General features: G+C 35.0%; 1 protein-coding gene across 7 annotated transcripts in view; it reads right to left on the bottom strand.

Moving 5' to 3' along the window:
- The window catches only part of sh2d3cb (SH2 domain containing 3Cb), a 30604-nt gene that overhangs the window by 10902 nt on the left and 1715 nt on the right, over positions 1-17987 (bottom strand). For 3 of the 7 annotated variants that reach the window (XR_015490007.1, XR_015490009.1, XM_087251532.1), the window contains exons 1-5: positions 15223-15341; positions 12377-12416; positions 4994-5122; positions 1842-2275; positions 65-141 (exon numbers count right to left, since the gene is read on the bottom strand). Coding sequence is in view for 4 of the 7 variants with exons in the window: in XM_087251532.1 (XP_087107658.1) it covers positions 65-141; positions 1842-2275; positions 4994-5122; positions 12377-12403 (667 nt within the window). In the remaining 3 variants the exon portion in view is untranslated. 7 annotated transcript variants of the gene reach the window in all.

Consider the following 17987-nt stretch of genomic DNA (forward strand, 5'->3'; position numbering starts at 1 on the left):
GTAAAAGGTAGACAGTCATAATGATATTCTCAGATTTGAATAGATTTGAGTTAATTAACCTTACATGTGCTCATTAATATGGGGGAAGTGGAGACTACAACATGCTGCTCCACGGTGCCATCAAAGCTCCTCACCACATCACTGGGAAATACATAAAAAAGGATTAATTAATAAAACAAAACATTTCCCTTTTACAAGATGAGATTTGTAAGTGTGTTCTTTAAAGGGGAAATGAAGCACTCAGTCAAGTTTACCTTATTTTGTGCATTGGATTCCACTTTAATGAAAATATATTAAACAAACTCGATTTATGTAACTATTTAGCAAAAAACAGCATGTTTTACTAAAGATTTTAGACCTAGGGCCCCGCCATCTAGGAATGTCGCTTTGTCTGACGTCATGGGGTTGGTTCTTATCTCTCAGCTGAACAGATACAGAGGAAGTAAAGGAGACTGTAAAGCCTAATTTAACCCAATGCGTGAAGTAGTGAACGTGGAGCTGCTGCAAATACAAACACCAGATGTGTGTCTAATATAAAAGTATATATATTTATTCTATTTTTAAGTTTTTCCCTTTTTATTACCGATCATTTGATGCGCTTTGATTCACTCTTTGTTACGCTGCCTGGTTGCCTGTCTGTGATTGTAACGGACTGAACTCAGAGACTGGGCAGCCAAATTTAATCCAATGCATGAAGTTGTGGACGTGCATCACAGAGCTGCTGCAAATACAACAAATACAAGCATTTAAGTGTCTTAAGTTGTGTTATTTATCTTTATTTATTCTTTATTTAAGTTGTATATTTTTCATTTGATGCGCTGTGGTCCACTCTCTCACACTGCTCCAGCACTGCCTGGCGATGGGATTTACATTCAGACTAATGCAATGATTAAAATAATACATGACTTCACGCTTTACTAAGTCATGTCTGTGTGGAATAAGTCAAGACATATTCTCTTATCAAGTCGATCAACTCGATCTCTCAACATGTAGGCATGATAAAAACCTGCCATAAGAAACACAGCGCCGATCTTAGTTTGGTTTGAACACGATCAGAGATATGGGGCTGTAGCAGTGTAAAGTGAAAGTACCCGCCCCCATTATGTCAGCACCGGACCTGGTTGAAACCACAGGCAGTGAATCATGACTAGATCGGCTAGATTGGCGAGTACTGATTGAGTCATGAAATGTGATTATCGGCCGATACCGATTTTCAGACGATCGATCGAAGCATCCCTACTTCTTATATATATATATATATATATATATATATATATATATATATATATATATATATATATATATATATATATATACATACATATATATATATATATACATACATATACATACATATATATATATATATATATATATATATATATATATATATATATATATATATATATATATATACACACACACACATATATATATATATATATATATACATATATATATATATATATATATATATATATATATATATATATATATATATATATATATATATATATATATATATATATATATATATATATATATATATATATATATATATACACACACACATATATATATATATATATATATATATATATATACATACATACATACATACATATATATATATATATATATATACATATATACATATATATATATATATATATATATATATATATATATATATATATATATACATACATACATATATACACATATATATATATATATATATATACATATATATACATATATATATATATATATATATATATATATATATATATATATATATATATATATATATATATACAAATTTTGTAATATAAACTTACGTCTGCGGTCTTATTAGCTCGATTTCCAGAGCCTCTGTCACAGCGATGCTTTCCCTTTTCTTCTGGCTTCCCTTCTGCGTGCTTGGTGAGTTTACCAGACTGTTCTCCACACTCGGCAGCCTAAACATGGTTTCCAGGTATCTCAGTGGAAGTGTCCTGTTAACTGGAGAGTAAATGTAGGCAGCGCTCTTCTTCGTCAGAGGCCTTTTATTTCCAACATAAGAATGAACCAGCGCCGGGACAGAATAAAATGTCTCCTCCTCCAGAATGTACTGCACTCGAGTGTACGTGTCATAAGATCTGAGCAAAACTTTAGTGATGAGGAAATGAAGAGCTTTCTGGTTCCAGCGGCAGGTTAAGACATAATCTCCAATGCTAGAGAGGGAGTCACGGATTAAAAAATCTCCTTCCTGTTGCACAAGAGACTCAGACACCTGTCAAGAGCAATAAAACATTATATTGCACATCATATACAGTTGAAGTCAGAATTATTAGCCCCCCATGGAATTTTTTTTTTGATTTTTTAAAATATTTTTTATTTTTTTTCTTCTGGAAAAAGTCTTATTTGTTTTATTTTGGCTAGAACAAAAGAAGTTATTAATATTTTAAAAACTATTTTAAGGCCAAAATTATTAGCACCTTTAAGCTATATTTGTCCCAACAGTCTGCAGAACAAACCATCATTATACAATGACTTGCATAATTACCCTAACCTGCTTAATTAACCTTGTTAAATCTTTAAATGTCACTTTAAGCTGAATAGAAGTGTCTTGAAAAATATCTAGTAAAATATTATTTACTGTCATCATGGAAAAGATAAAATATATCAGCTATTAGAGATGAGTTATTAAAACTATTATGTTTAGAAATGTGCAGAAAAAAAAGCTTCTCTCCATTAAACAGAAATTGGGGAAAAAATAAACAGGGGGGCTAATAATTCTGACTTTAACTGTATATATATACTGAGATGATTAAGCACTGAGTAAAACCAAGAACTTCACTGAGGGAAAAAAAAAGTTAAGCTTCTGAATTTTGTGATTCACTGGTATTTTGGGGTTTGTTTTCTTTTGAATTGTATTACTGGACGTTGTTCTCTGCTATGATAATGTTGAAGTTTTTTTTTGTTGTTTTTTTTTTAGCAGATTGACAGAATAAATGCATTGTAAAAAATGCTCCACACATTGATTTGTGTTGGGACATCAGGAAGGAATTAAGTTAAGTTATTGGTTTTTAGATATTTAAGTAAAAGGAACCGAAAAGAAAACGAATAAATGAATGACATGTTTAAGTAGACTGAACATAAAACAATTAGGTTAGGGTTAGAGGGTTAAAAAACCCTCAAGTATTGGGCTGTTTCAGCTAATTTTAAATAATTAGTTTGAACAAACACCAAACATCATATACATGCGTGTCTTATGTACTTATGTACATGTGATTTTTCAGCTTTTTTATTTGTGATAAATTTGCAACAGTTTCAAAAACATCTTTTTTCACATTGTCATTATGGGCTATTGTGTGTAGAATTTGGAGGAAATAAATGAATTTGATCCAATTTGGAATAAGGCAGTAACACAATTTGGAAAAAGTGAAGCGCTGTGAATACTTTCCGGATGCACTGTATACATAAACATACATAGATCGCCACCTTAGAATTATAAGGTTCTGTGTAATGTTGAGATCTCAGGACCATGTGATTTTCCTGAATGAATTCACCTGTGGACCGCTTATGATGAGACTTTAAAAGAGGCGTGTGGGAAATAGACGCTGGGGGAATAAATGTTTAGATGACCTCTACCTCGGCCTAATAGCCTCTCTCCTTACGAAGTCATGTGTTGGGGTGAGTCATAGAGTCTAGCCCCGCCTCCTCTCCACATTTTATGAATGAGCATTCTGGCTGGCCCCGCCTTCAGACAGTGGACGGACGAGTCATATAGCGGGCCTGTGTGATCGACGAATTGCAATCTTTCCTACTCTGTGTGATAACGCTGGTGCCTTTCTCCTTGGCTGGGTCTCAAAGGCTGTGTGTTTATGCCTGTTGCCTGTAGCGTGTGATTGTTATGTGCGTGAAAGGTGATTAGTGTGGGAGGCAAGTGAGGGGAGATATGATTATAGGGGAGGCGCCTTAATTTTGTGTGCAGTGTAGATTGAGGTGTTGGGTGCTATTCGAAACATCCATTCATTCATTTTCTTGTCGGCTTAGTCCCTTTATTAATCCGGGGTCGCCACAGCGGAATGAACCGCCAACTTATCCAGCAAGTTTTTACGCAGCGGATGCCCTTCCAGCCGCAACCCATCTCTGGGAAACATCTACACACACATTCACACACACACACTCATACACTACGGACAATTTAGCCTATCCAATTCACCTGTACCGCATGTCTTTGGACTGTGGTTCAAACCAGCGACCCGGCGACCTTCTTGCTGTGAGGCGACAGCACTACCTACTGCGCCGTTGCCTCGCCCGCTATTCAAAACACTGTTGTACTAATAGGTTAAACTCACTGTGTGTAAAGGAATGGGCGAGATAATCGCGTGTAGCCTTTGACATCTATATCTCTCGCCCTGGTATCCGCATCTGATTGGCCCCTGTTCTTAAAGCGAATAAAGCATTGTCTCTTTTGTACGTTACATCGTGTGTGGTGTTTTTCTGATGGACATAAATGTCAATAAGGTTCATCACAGTTTGTCAAAATTGAATTCTTGACATTCTTATTAAATTACTTTCTTATTTACATTATAGGACGTTTTTTTATATGTTGTTTAAATTTGAAGAGTTTTTATTTAAAAAAAATGTTACACAAACTGTTTGCTATGGAATGCAAAAGCTTTGAAGCTCAATATTTCAAAATCATTCAGAACGCAGATAGAACCTTATAATTCCAAGGTGACAATATTTATACACATAAGTTTGAAATAACAGAAAAAATTGTTCCAACTCATTACAACTTTTTGTTTTGTTCTTTACATGACCATCCTGCACTTTTTATAGCACCTTGAACTGCAAAGAAAGTCAATAAAACTCACATTGTCAGAGTACAGATCAAGGTCTTATAATGCAGTTAGAATGGATGTAAACCCATGAATTGAACTAACATTTTTGAGAGTGATTGTAAATCAGTAGTTACTAAATATAACATGAATAACCTCACCTCCCAGGGTATACGACCATGGTACCAACCATGACTTGATAAATTACAGCTGCTCAGTTTCAGCTCTTTCTCCAACTCCTGCTTTAGTTTGTCTGGTGGGGAGCTCGGCTGGTGTGTGCCTTTAGAAAACTGAAGGAAATCATAAATGCAAATCACAAATAAAGAAATCACTTCTCATGAAACCAATGACTCATGTGAGTCACAGTTAAAAGACTGGGGCTCTAGTCATTTGTTAAAGGTACAATATGTATTGATTTTTTTTTTCAATAAAATATCCCAAACCCACTAGAACTGTAAACAAATCTGTAATTTTACTGTTTAATTCCGGCAGCTGGGGTGCTGATAAAAAAACGTCAAATAACGACGTTAATTTACATAAATTTACTGTAAAATAACAAAGGTTGAATTACAGAAATTTACCAGAAATTTATATTTAAGTAAATTTCTGTAACTTGATCTCTATTATTTTACGGTAAATTTCTGTAATTTAGCAGCCGTAATTTTAAGTTTTTTTATCCGGCACCCCAGCTGCTGGAAACAAACCATAATATTACGGATGTACGTACATTATAAAAATATTTTAAAGAATTTTAAAATCCAGATAAATAAGCGATTTTAACTAGTGAGCCGAAGCGTGTGCTATGTGTATAGCAACTCTGGGGGCCCCAAACATCGTCCGCGATACCTCCCGCACCCAACTCCCACCCACCTCCTCTCACTGTTGTGTGATACTCAACTTGCCCTGCCCCAATGCCCCGCCTTGCTCTTCATTTTCGTCTGTGATACCTCCCGTACCCCCCCCCCCCCCAAACATACAAATTAGCCCAGTCCCACATCAGCCTCCTACCACCAGTCCTCACTTTAGAGGGCCCACCAAAAACATCCTGTCACAAGGCATGAACCGGCCAGCGCCGCCTCAGCTGGTTTGTTTCCACATGATCATGAGTGGAAGAACTGGAACCGGTGGACAGTAGCATAATGAAAGCTTCGCTGCTATACTGTGCTCAACATATATGAATACACCCCTCACAAATCTCTCATTTAAATTAATATTTTCTATTAGAAGATTTACGATAATATATTTGTGCATTTACATTAGATCAGTAAGAACTGAAGGCAAATCTGGAGCTAATCTAAATAATTTATGATAACAGTCCAAAATTAGCATATTATAAAAAGTACTCAATATTTTTTTTAAAAGAGCAAAATTCAAAAGAAACAAGAAATTTTTCTTTTCATTTTTTTTTTTTTACATTTTGTAGTTTGTAATTTATTTTTTACAAAATTTTGCCTATATATTTAATTTATATGACCTATATTCACTAAGAAATAGAAAAAGACGTTCATTTTCAAAATGGGGTGCACTCATTTGTGCAGTGGCGTAGCGCAAAAGGAAGTGGGGGGGTTGAGAGTGTGGAGCGATCACAAAATTGTGTGTGTGTGTTTGGGGTGTAGGGGGTGGGGGGTGTAGAGTCGGTGGAGCAATGACGTGAGGAAGCGATCATAAAGTGAGGGACGGGGTAGAAGGGCGTGGTGGAGCGTCAACGCGGGCCTACCCGATCACCACTGCATTTGTGTCACATCACACTCAATATTAGCTCCACGTTAAAGTATAATAGGATATAATGAATACCACAATTCCCATGATTTCACACTCAGTCATGGCATCATCAAAATATGCCTTTGTTTGTTGTGAATATGCGCCTCCTAGTGGTGAAAAATACATACTGTGCCTTTAAGGTGACATCACTTTATTTATAGTTATAATAGGCTAAGATATTATTGCTAACAACCGACAAGCATCCCCATTCTCCACTATATTTGTTCTGCTGGAGCAATAACTGACATAGGTGAACTTGGTGGAGCGATGACGTGAGGAAGCGATCATAAAGTGAGGAGCGAGGTAGAAGGGCGTGGTGGAGCGTCAACGCGGGCCTGCCTGATCACCACAGCATTTGTCACATCACACTCAATATTAGCTCCACGTTAGAGTATTATAGGATGTAATGAATACCACAATTCCCATGATTCCACACTCAGTAATGGCATCATCAAAATATGCCTTTGTTTGTTGTGAATATGCGCCTCCTAGTGGTGAAAAATACATACTGTGCCTTTAAGGTGACATCACTTTATTTATAGTTCTAATACGCTAATATATTATTGCTAACAACCGACAAGCATCCCCATTCTCCACTATATTTGTTCTGCTGGAGCAATAAAACTGACATAGGTGAACTTGGTGGAGCGATGACGTGAGGAAGCAATCATAAAGTGAGGAGTGGGGTAGAAGGGCGTGGTGGAGCGTCAACGCGGGCCTGCCTGATCACTACTGCATTTGTCACATCACACTCAATATTAGCTCCACGTTAGAGTATTATAGGATGTAATGAATACCACAATTCCCATGATTCCACACTCAGTAATGGCATCATCAAAATATGCCTTTGTTTGTTGTGAATATGCGCCTCCTAGTGGTGAAAAATACATACTGTGCCTTTAAGGTGACATCACTTTATTTATAGTTCTAATACGCTAATATATTATTGCTAACAACCGACAAGCATCCCCATTCTCCACTATATTTGTTCTGCTGGAGCAATAAAACTGACATAGGTGAACTTGGTGGAGCGATGACGTGAGGAAGCAATCATAAAGTGAGGAGTGGGGTAGAAGGGCGTGGTGGAGCGTCAACGCGGGCCTGCCTGATCACTACTGCATTTGTCACATCACACTCAATATTAGCTCCACGTTAGAGTATTATAGGATGTAATGAATACCACAATTCCCATGATTCCACACTCAGTAATGGCATCATCAAAATATGCCTTTGTTTGTTGTGAATATGCGCCTCCTAGTGGTGAAAAATACATACTGTGCCTTTAAGGTGACATCACTTTATTTATAGTTCTAATACGCTAATATATTATTGCTAACAACCGACAAGCATCCCCATTCTCCACTATATTTGTTCTGCTGGAGCAATAAAACTGACATAGGTGAACTTGGTGGAGCGATGACGTGAGGAAGTGATCATAAAGTGAGGAGCGGGGTAGAAGGGCGTGGTGGAGCGTCAACGCGGGCCTGCCTGATCACCACTGCATTTGTCACATCACACTCAATATTAGCTCCACGTTAGAGTATTATAGGATGTAATGAATACCACAATTCCCATGATTCCACACTCAGTAATGGCATCATCAAAATATGCCTTTGTTTGTTGTGAATATGCGCCTCCTAGTGGTGAAAAATACATACTGTGCCTTTAAGGTGACATCACTTTATTTATAGTTCTAATACGCTAATATATTATAGCTAACAACCGACAAGCATCCCCATTCTCCACTATATTTGTTCTGCTGGAGCAATAAAACTGACATAGGTGAACTTGGTGGAGCGATGACGTGAGGAAGCAATCATAAAGTGAGGAGTGGGGTAGAAGGGCGTGGTGGAGCGTCAACGCGGGCCTGCCTGATCACTACTGCATTTGTCACATCACACTCAATATTAGCTCCACGTTAGAGTATTATAGGATGTAATGAATACCACAATTCCCATGATTCCACACTCAGTAATGGCATCATCAAAATATGCCTTTGTTTGTTGTGAATATGCGCCTCCTAGTGGGGAAAATACATACTGTGCCTTTAAGGTGACATCACTTTATTTATAGTTCTAATACGCTAATATATTATTGCTAACAACCGACAAGCATCCCCATTCTCCACTATATTTGTTCTGCTGGAGCAATAAAACTGACATAGGTGAACTCAAATTATGGGAAAATGTCCTGAATGTTAAGTAACCATTGTGCAGAAAGACAAACAACAGTTATGGTGAAAAGAGCGCCTTTGTTTTAGAGGCTGCAACGGAACAACCAGTGGTATAATGTGAAGCATCTCTATTTCAATGAGAGCCAGTTTTTAGTCGCTCTAAAATAAACAGCAACATTTAGCACAGTCGGTTGCCTACAGTAACCCTGCTTGTCCTAAACCATTCTGAAAACACGGGCAGCAGTCCAAGCCCTTTTGTGTTGTCCGTCTTAATTCAATTAGAGTTTAATGGCTAAGCTTTTAGATTCCTTTGTGACTAGCGCTTTGTTGGAGAACGTCACAAGGAAATCAATAATAACCTTCATATTGCAGCACTTTTTTTTCCCTTTTAGGAGAGTTCACCTAAAAATGAGTTCACTCTCAGGCTAAAGGTCACTGCTTTATTCAGTACATTAACGATGAATTTAGCTGAAATGCATCCCTTTTGATTCATAAAATGCAAAGCTACAGGCACTTTGACCATTTGATAGTAAGTAAATATATAAATGGTCCCACTTTATATTAGGTGTCCTTAACTACTATGTACTTACATAAAAAAAATAAATGCAATGTACTTACTGTGTTTATGATATATTTGAGAACACGTGTGGTGCTTTTGAGTTGGGATAGAGGTTGGGTTATGGACAGGTTTGGTGGCATGGGTAGGTTTAAGGGTGTGTTAAGGTGTAAGGGATGGTCAACAGTGTATTTACAAATGTGATAACAAAAGTTAATTACAGATGTAATTACATATATGTATTTAATCAAGTATAAGTACACAGTAAATACATGTATTTACACAATAAGTACATTGTAACAAACTATTTTTTCTTGTGTAAGTACATATTTGTTAAGGCCACTTAATATAAAGTGGGACCATATAAATAATATAAATATATATACACAGTTAAAGACAAAATTATTAGCCCTACTGAGAAACTGTTAAAAATGTTTGTAATGTGATGTTTAACAGAGCAAGGATATTTTTCTTAGTATGTCCTATTTTATTTAACTTTGTTTTCAGGATAAAGTTTTTTTTTTTTTTTAGTTTGGCTTGAATTAAAAAAAAAAAAAAAAAAAAAAAAAAAATATATATATATATATATATATATATATATATATATATATATATATATATATATATATATATATATATATATATATATATAAAATAATTATTATTTTTTGGACCATTTTGAGGGATGTAAACAAAATCATTGGTCCCAACATATTTCCTGTTTTACATTTTTTATTTCTATAGCGGCCAGGAATTGAAAAAGAGTCACATATTGATAAATAATGTTAGTAATGTTAATGTTGATAGCTGTTTTAACATTTAGTGATTGAACTGTTACTGTTATGAAATAGTTTGATAACAAACAGGAAATGTTCATGGGTGTCATGGTTTTCAGTCAAAAAATGTGGTTATAATGGAAGTCAATGGGGCAAAAACAGACACGAACAGTAAATTAGGGAGAAATTATTTAAATCTTTCGCTGCACAAAAACTAACAATGCATCAAAGCCATTGTTGTCACTACTCTTTCAAAAGTCCAAGACTGCGATAAAAGGACATAAATCCAGTCTACACTTACTTTTATATTGAAAATACATCATTTTGTATTTTTTTCCTCACAAAACCAGTGACATCATTTATGAATTTGGCAATTAAAGAGTGAAAATCTTGTAATTTTTAAAAACTTTTAGTAGTTTAAGATTAACAGATTTATGCAAAAATAATCTGATGCAATTTTACAGCCGTTAAATTTAATGGATGTTTTCATCCCTAACATAACAAAAGGTAGTAAATTTGACAACCCAAGCTCATTCTGGAAACGTAGCCCCGCGGACGTTTCTGGAGACCGCGATTTACGTGGCCGGAGGTACGTAAAGGCCGCGTTTGGTTTTTTTCGAGCGAACGCTACGGGGCAGTGTGGCGCCGCTCCGCCCCTCCTCTTCGCGCTCGCCGGCCGACGGCTCGCCTCCGAGTGGAGGGCTTTCCCGATGCAATCAGTTTGTCCGCTTAGCTCACAGCGTTGCGTCGGCGGAGCCGGCCGCGGTGGACGATGACCGGGATCGAGTCCGGGGAACAGCAGGTTCCGGAAATCAGGTAAGGTGAAAAACGGAATACGAAAAATAAGGGCGGGATCCGAAAACGCGGTCGAAATCGAAGACGAGGGCTTTTGCTTTTTTTTTTTTTCCGATCCGGCGGCTTTTCGCGCGAGAACGGCGTGGGTGCGAACGCCGCACGCTCCCGAGAGGCGCCCGGGAAGCTAAAAAATTAGCACAGCAGCCTCTCGCGGATCCGCGAAAGCAAAAAAACGCTCGAATACGTACCTCCCGGGACGTAAATCGCGGTCCGCAGAAACGTCCGTGGGGCTACGTTTCCACAATGAGCCTGGGTTGAAATTTGAACAGTGCACATGGGTTAAGTTTCCCAGATGAAATATTTTAAATAAAATCCCAGTGGGTACCTTGAAGTCAAGAGACATCAGATTGATATCTTGATGTCCATTTAGCATACACAAAACAGTGCCCTTTTGACTACCAAAATAACGATTCAATAGAATATTGTAATATAAGCATTTATTAATCTGAAGCTTCAATTACAAATTTACACTGCTTTTGTATCCGTACAATGAATGTAAACTATCTTGATGTTAAAATCACATCAAATTGACATCTGACATTATCGTAAAAAACACAACAGTCTCGTAATCAGTTTTTGATGTTCTTTTTGGTGCAAATGTTAGACGTCAATTTGATGCCATTTTCACATCAAGGTGGGCAATTGACATCAAATCAATTAGCATTTTTGGCATGTTGTTCGCAACACAGGCTCATTGTGAATACTGAGCCCTGTATACATTTCTGGAGGGAGCAAATTTTGTAGCCAAATCTACGCATGGCTGCATTTAATCTTTAAAATGAACAATACAAGGTGCAATGAAGCCGCTACCGGCTTCTGTTTCTTTTTGCCCTAGCAGCTGACCGCTTACCTTCGCGTGGACAACTTTTCCACTGTTACTAGTTTGCCCAGTGGCTCGCCACATACGTCAGCGAACTTGAGACACAGAGAGAAGTTGACTGCAAGCAGTTGCAAGTTGGGTTTAGGGAAGTTGGAGGGCAAGTCAATCGGTGCTTTTGGAAACACTATCGATTGGGTTTAGGGAAGGAGGTGGGAGGGGAAATCGGTCAGTCACTCGACAGCGGCTTCTGATGGATTTAAGTGAAAAGGGCAGGCGGGAATGGCACTCGCGAGAGAAATTTGAGATCTCAAAAAGTGTACACAGCGATCTCTGGTGTATTTGCAAAATCAAAAACAGCAAAAAATGTACCTCCTGGGAAGTATTTTGCTCTCTCCAAAAATGTATGCAGGGGTGTGTATCCATAATCAGCCTGAGTTGTTTTTTTTATGCTGTTTTGACATTAAGATGCCCATTGGGATCACATTAAGAAAAGGATGACAGAATTTCCATCACACAACTGAAAACCGAAAGCATAAGCTTTACAATGTCACCCTGAAACTTTTCAAAGTTAATATATTACATGTATCACAAACTATTGCCTACCTTTACATAAACGTCACTGTTTTCCATGGAACCTGAATGCCTGTGAAAGCAGAAACAGTGATCAAATTAGATTACTGAAGTAACCAATGTCGAAATGAGCTACTGACTGAGGAATGACTAATGTGTTTGTTTCATAGTGGAAACATTAATTCATGAGCGTAACTTCACATTAGATTATGACAAGCAGGTGGCATCAATGCAGGAAACTGTCACAGGAAAAACGCATGCTGCTCTTTCCCATGACCACTATATCCTCTGTGTATACGAGGATGCCGTTACACAGTGCAGTAAATTAACTGCTGGAGCACAAACACCCAGTAACGGCCTGCTGTGTCCATTCCCAAACAAAAGGCCTCCGTGCCAGACAGCCTGAATATCTTAGACATTACAACACCGGTTCCCTCTCACGGTTTCACAATCAAATATTTAACGCTCTGTACAGAACGTAGCCTTCTGGGCTGAAAAATGCAGCACATAAAAACACATTCTTCTGCAGATGGTGTTCACAGGCAGACACAGTGACCAATGCTTTGTTGTGTGAATATAAATGGTGTTATGGATAATGAATAGTCTTTTTTTTTATTTATTTTTTATTTAAAGCAAAAATGTCACTTCTTTTAATAAGATTTATCTGTAAAAGTTAAAAGTTTTTAATCTTTAGTTTTTTTTTTCTCGGGTGAATATAACTGATATTTAATAAACAAATGTTAGCCTGAACGTAAAATGCTTTTTTATTCAGAAAATGTTTGTTATCCTTTTTTTTTGTTTCAAGCAGAAATTGAATTAAATGTTATAATAAAGAAAATGTTGTCATATAAATCCAGTATTGTACTGTAAAAACAACAAAACTGATTAAAAAAAAGCTAATTTCAGGTCATTTTTAAAAATCTAATATATTGAATAAATTTTTTTGTCATCCCATATTTGTTGTTATTATTTTAACAAGTGAAATTTATGTTTAAAATAAGAAAAAAGGTCATTTATTATCAATGTCGTTTAAAAAAAAATGTGTACATTGAATATATATTTTGTCATCCCATTTTTTTGTTGTTATTTTCAACATACTGTACATCTATGAACTAGTGAAATGTATGCTTAAAATAAGAAAAATTAGACAGTGGTTAAGACAGATTTTAGGCTACATTTAAATGTCTGCAGGAGTTGTTTGGTTTCAAACATAAATGTAATCAAATGCTGTGATATTTATGCTTAAAAAAGAAAATAAATATTACTCATGTTGTTTATTAAACACAATTTATATATTTTTTACTGAATAATGGCATTTGTTCTGTAGGCTATAAAACTGAATAATATATCAGAGACACTTTTTCCCTAAAATTTATTTTAAATAATGCTCAGACAACTTTTAAACAACCTTATAATAACCTTCGACTAAAAACAGATTACCAAAAAGTAATTTTTACTCTAGAAATCACATCACTTCACTTTCAGCACAAAAATCCCTCAACAAATACTACGACATGAAATATATGACGGGATGAGGATGACCACCAATTGAATTTTCCTCTGTGAAATCATTACTAAAATTAAATATTTTGCTTTAGGTACAACACAATAGTGAGACATAATAATACGCATATCAGTAATAATTGTTGTTTTTCTACTTAGTATTTTCCCCATTTTATCCAACAAATAAATAAGCATACTTATAATGCATTAAAAAATGTTTGTTCTTTTTTTTTTGTTTCAAGCACAAATCAAATAAAATGTAATAATAAAAACATCTTTTATCATATAAACAGTATAGCACTGTAAAACGACAAAACTGGATAATAAACGCAAATTTCAGGTAATTCTTAAAAATCTAATACAACAAATATCTTTTGTCTTCCTATGTTTGCTGTTATTATTTTAAGTTTTAACTAGTGAAATTTATGGTTTAAAATACAAACATTTAATTTTTTTTATCAATGTTGTTTATTAAACTGATTTTTTTACTGGACAAAAAACTAAACAGTGGTTTAGAAACGCAGAATTCAGGTTACATTTAAAGTCTACTACATAAAATGTTTTGTTTCTGTTTTTTCTAACATAAATGAAATTAAATGTTGTGATATTTATGCATAAAGTAAGAAAATATATCATGTATGTTGTTCATTTTATACAATGTATATAATATTTTTACTGGATAACAACATTTGTATTTTATTTCCAATATTACTTAGACAACTTTTAAACAACTTTAAAAGTTGAAAATAAAATTGGTTTTATATTCGCACATTTGTACTTTGACCTACCCAATATAACTTCAGAAAAGTATTCTTTGGAAATTTTAAATAGGAAAATCATATTAGCAGCCAATGACTATCAAAGTACAACAGTGTTCACATGCAATTAAGTTGTGCTAATGTTGTTTTTAAGACATACTTGCATGTGAGTTCAGCCCCAAAATTCAAAGTAGCATGTCACAAGTTGTCACCGGTCAAAAAAAAAAAGAAAAAAAGAAAAAAAAAAAGAACGAATTTGCCAATATAAAACCAACTTTACCCAAATTATAATAACCTCCAACCAAAAAACAAATGACAAAAAGTAGTTTTTACTCTAGACATCACATCACTTCAGGACAAAAAAATCCCTCCACAAAAACTACATGAGATATTTGAAAGGATGAGGATGAGCACCAATTCAGTTTTCCTCTGTGAAATCCTAACGAAAATAAATATTTTGCTTTAGGTAGAACACAGAAGACAAACATGCCATAATTTGCTTACATACAAAAAAAAGACGTCTCCAAAACTAACTTTCAAAAATACAAAAATAAAACTCCTACCAGAAAGAGATTCTCCTCAGTAAAACACTTCGCAAATTCAAGATACTTTACTTACTTATCAGTAAATCCTTCCGCAAATACTACGACATGCGAATGATGACAGGATAATAGCGATGCGCAAGCTGCTGCTGTTTTCCTCCGTGATCTGTTCTCACAAAACTACGGAATCCCAATGGAACTGCAAGAATGTCCGAACTCAAAAAGCGGAGCGCGAAAACACATTTCCAAACAGCAGTTACATAATAAGCAGACTGAAACTTCCCTCCCCAATCCTCTCTCCTCTTCTCTCACACAACCATAAACAAGCTACATCTATCACTATGACTCAAAGACCGACAATTTAGCCCAGTAACGGTTTACTGTTACAATGTATCCTTTCCAAAAATAAAAGCAGTTCCATAAGCAGTTCAAAAATACTGACTATCTAACCCCGCCGTTATCGGTTTACTGTAGTTACAGTGTATCTATTCCAGAAATAGAAGCAGTTCCATTACATTATTTTTTTTAAATCTCACCTCAGCGCAAAGTGTGGTGCTCATTGCTAAAGAATGACACTTTAATCCCATATTTGAATGTGGTTTAAATAACCTCAGCTGACATTAACTACAAGCTCCTCACGAGACTTTCTGCGGTTTGAGGCAGTTTGTATTTCACACGAACTTCTTCTTCACGCAGCGTGTTATTCTCAGCTACAATGTTGCTGTGTCTCATAATGACGTCGTTTCTTTCTGTATTTTTCTCCCCCTCCCCCCCAAAAACTTGGCAACTTCATCATACTCGCAAAATGCCTGTTATTGTAAGCCAAAAGCGTTTGGTTGGACGGTTCGGCAATACTAAAATGAAGCCAGTGCTGTCATTCAGGTCATTGTTTTATTGTGTCAGTCTCCGAGTGGCTCGGCCTGAAAATAGAGCGTTTTTATATGGTTGATCTTGTTTCTTTTGTAAAGCAAAGTTAATTTGATTTTGAGATATTAAAATGGTATTACCCAAAAATCGTATTTACTTTATAACCATGTCTTGTCAAAACTCAAATATACACTGTAAAAGATTAATTTTTTGGTTGAATTAATAATATTTTCTAGTCATATCAACTTAGGCTTACATCATTCATACTGACTAAAATATTAAGCTAAACTTTGTAGAACTTAAATAAATGTAGTTTAGACCTGATTAACTTATTAAAATAATATAAAACAACATGCAAACATTTGTTGTCTTGAATTAGTCATAAATGTTCGGTTGCAGTGGATAGTTGGAATATAGTCTTGTTGAAGGTATAGTTAATCAGGAAATGAAAATATAGTCACTATTCCACCTAAAGTGAGTTCCCTCTTTCTGTTGACCACAAAATAAAATATTTTGAAGAATGTTAATACATATATGTATTTGTATTGTGTATTTGTAATATGTATTTTATATATGCACACTTCATAGTAGGATAAACAAACAATGACAGATTTTTCAGTTTTGGGTGTCCTGTTCTTTAAAGGGGAGATCTTGAAGGACAAATTAGGTCATCGCAGACAGGAGCAATGCAATATCTGAGTAATTTCTTAGGTAATTAATTCTGAGGATATGAAAATGAGTCATGAGGCTTTCAAAATGCAGTTTTAACTGGTCTTAGCAAACCGCAGCCACCTGAATTGTACAGTCAATATGAACATCATTCAATAACTGATTTGTTTAGGGTAAATAAAGATTTATAAATAAATAAATAAATAAATTGATAAAAAAAAAAAATATATATATATATATATATATATATATATATATATATATATATATATATATATATATATATATATATATATATATATATATATATAAGCATTACTGAAATTTTTTTTAAAAAGTGGATTTTATTTATGTATTTGTATCAACATGAAAGTAACATGTAACATTTTTCCAAACATAAATTCTTTTAAAAAAAAACTTTGAGGTCTTAATGCATTTTAAAAAACTGTTTTATTTTGTCTTTCACATGGATATCTATTATTGGGTACTAGCAGCTCTGAGGAACATGTAAGGTCATAGACAAAGGGTCTGATTGGTTCAAATGTTATATTGTATTTCTCTGGGTGGGTGGGAATGGGAGGATTTAGAAGGCCTCTAATTTTTTATTCATAATTAACATGGTAAAAAAGAGGTTCTCTTAAAATAAATGTCCTTTGACATCAGTGGCTCCATGACGAACCTTTAACTATGATTAAATTTTACATCTTCAGTGGAACAAGATTTAGTTTATTAAACTGTTCTGCGCTCTATGAAAATTACAAATTACTGACAAAAAACGTTGCTGAAAAAAGTTTTAGACAGTTTTATTTTCAGAGTGATGCTACAAAAAAATTGGGTTGGGTAAATTAACATTTATTAAAATAATAATGTTTATCCTTAATGTAAAGAGGACATCTGAGCAAGCATCTTTTAAACTTTAGATCTGTAGTGTCTGCTTTTTGCTGGCTGTATGTGGGTGGAGTAATACACAAACGGTAAAGAGGCTGTATGGGTGCTGATATTACTTAAATATATCACGGCTATCAGCCAATCAGATTCGAGAACCAGACAGAACTGTTGTATATATATATATATATATATATATATATATATATATATATATATATATATATATATATATATATATATATATATATATATATATATATATATATACACACACACACACACACACACACACACACACAAACACACACACAAACAAACATCAGAAGAACCTTTACTGACACAGGTCCAGAATCTGCCTTATATATACTGTCCTATTTTGACTGCTATGCCATCAAAATTGGTGAAAATAACCCATTG

Source organism: Danio rerio, chromosome 5 (genome assembly GCF_052040795.2).
Source record: "Danio rerio strain M-AB ecotype USA chromosome 5, GRCz13ab, whole genome shotgun sequence".
In the NCBI taxonomy this organism is placed as follows: domain Eukaryota; kingdom Metazoa; phylum Chordata; class Actinopteri; order Cypriniformes; family Danionidae; genus Danio; species Danio rerio.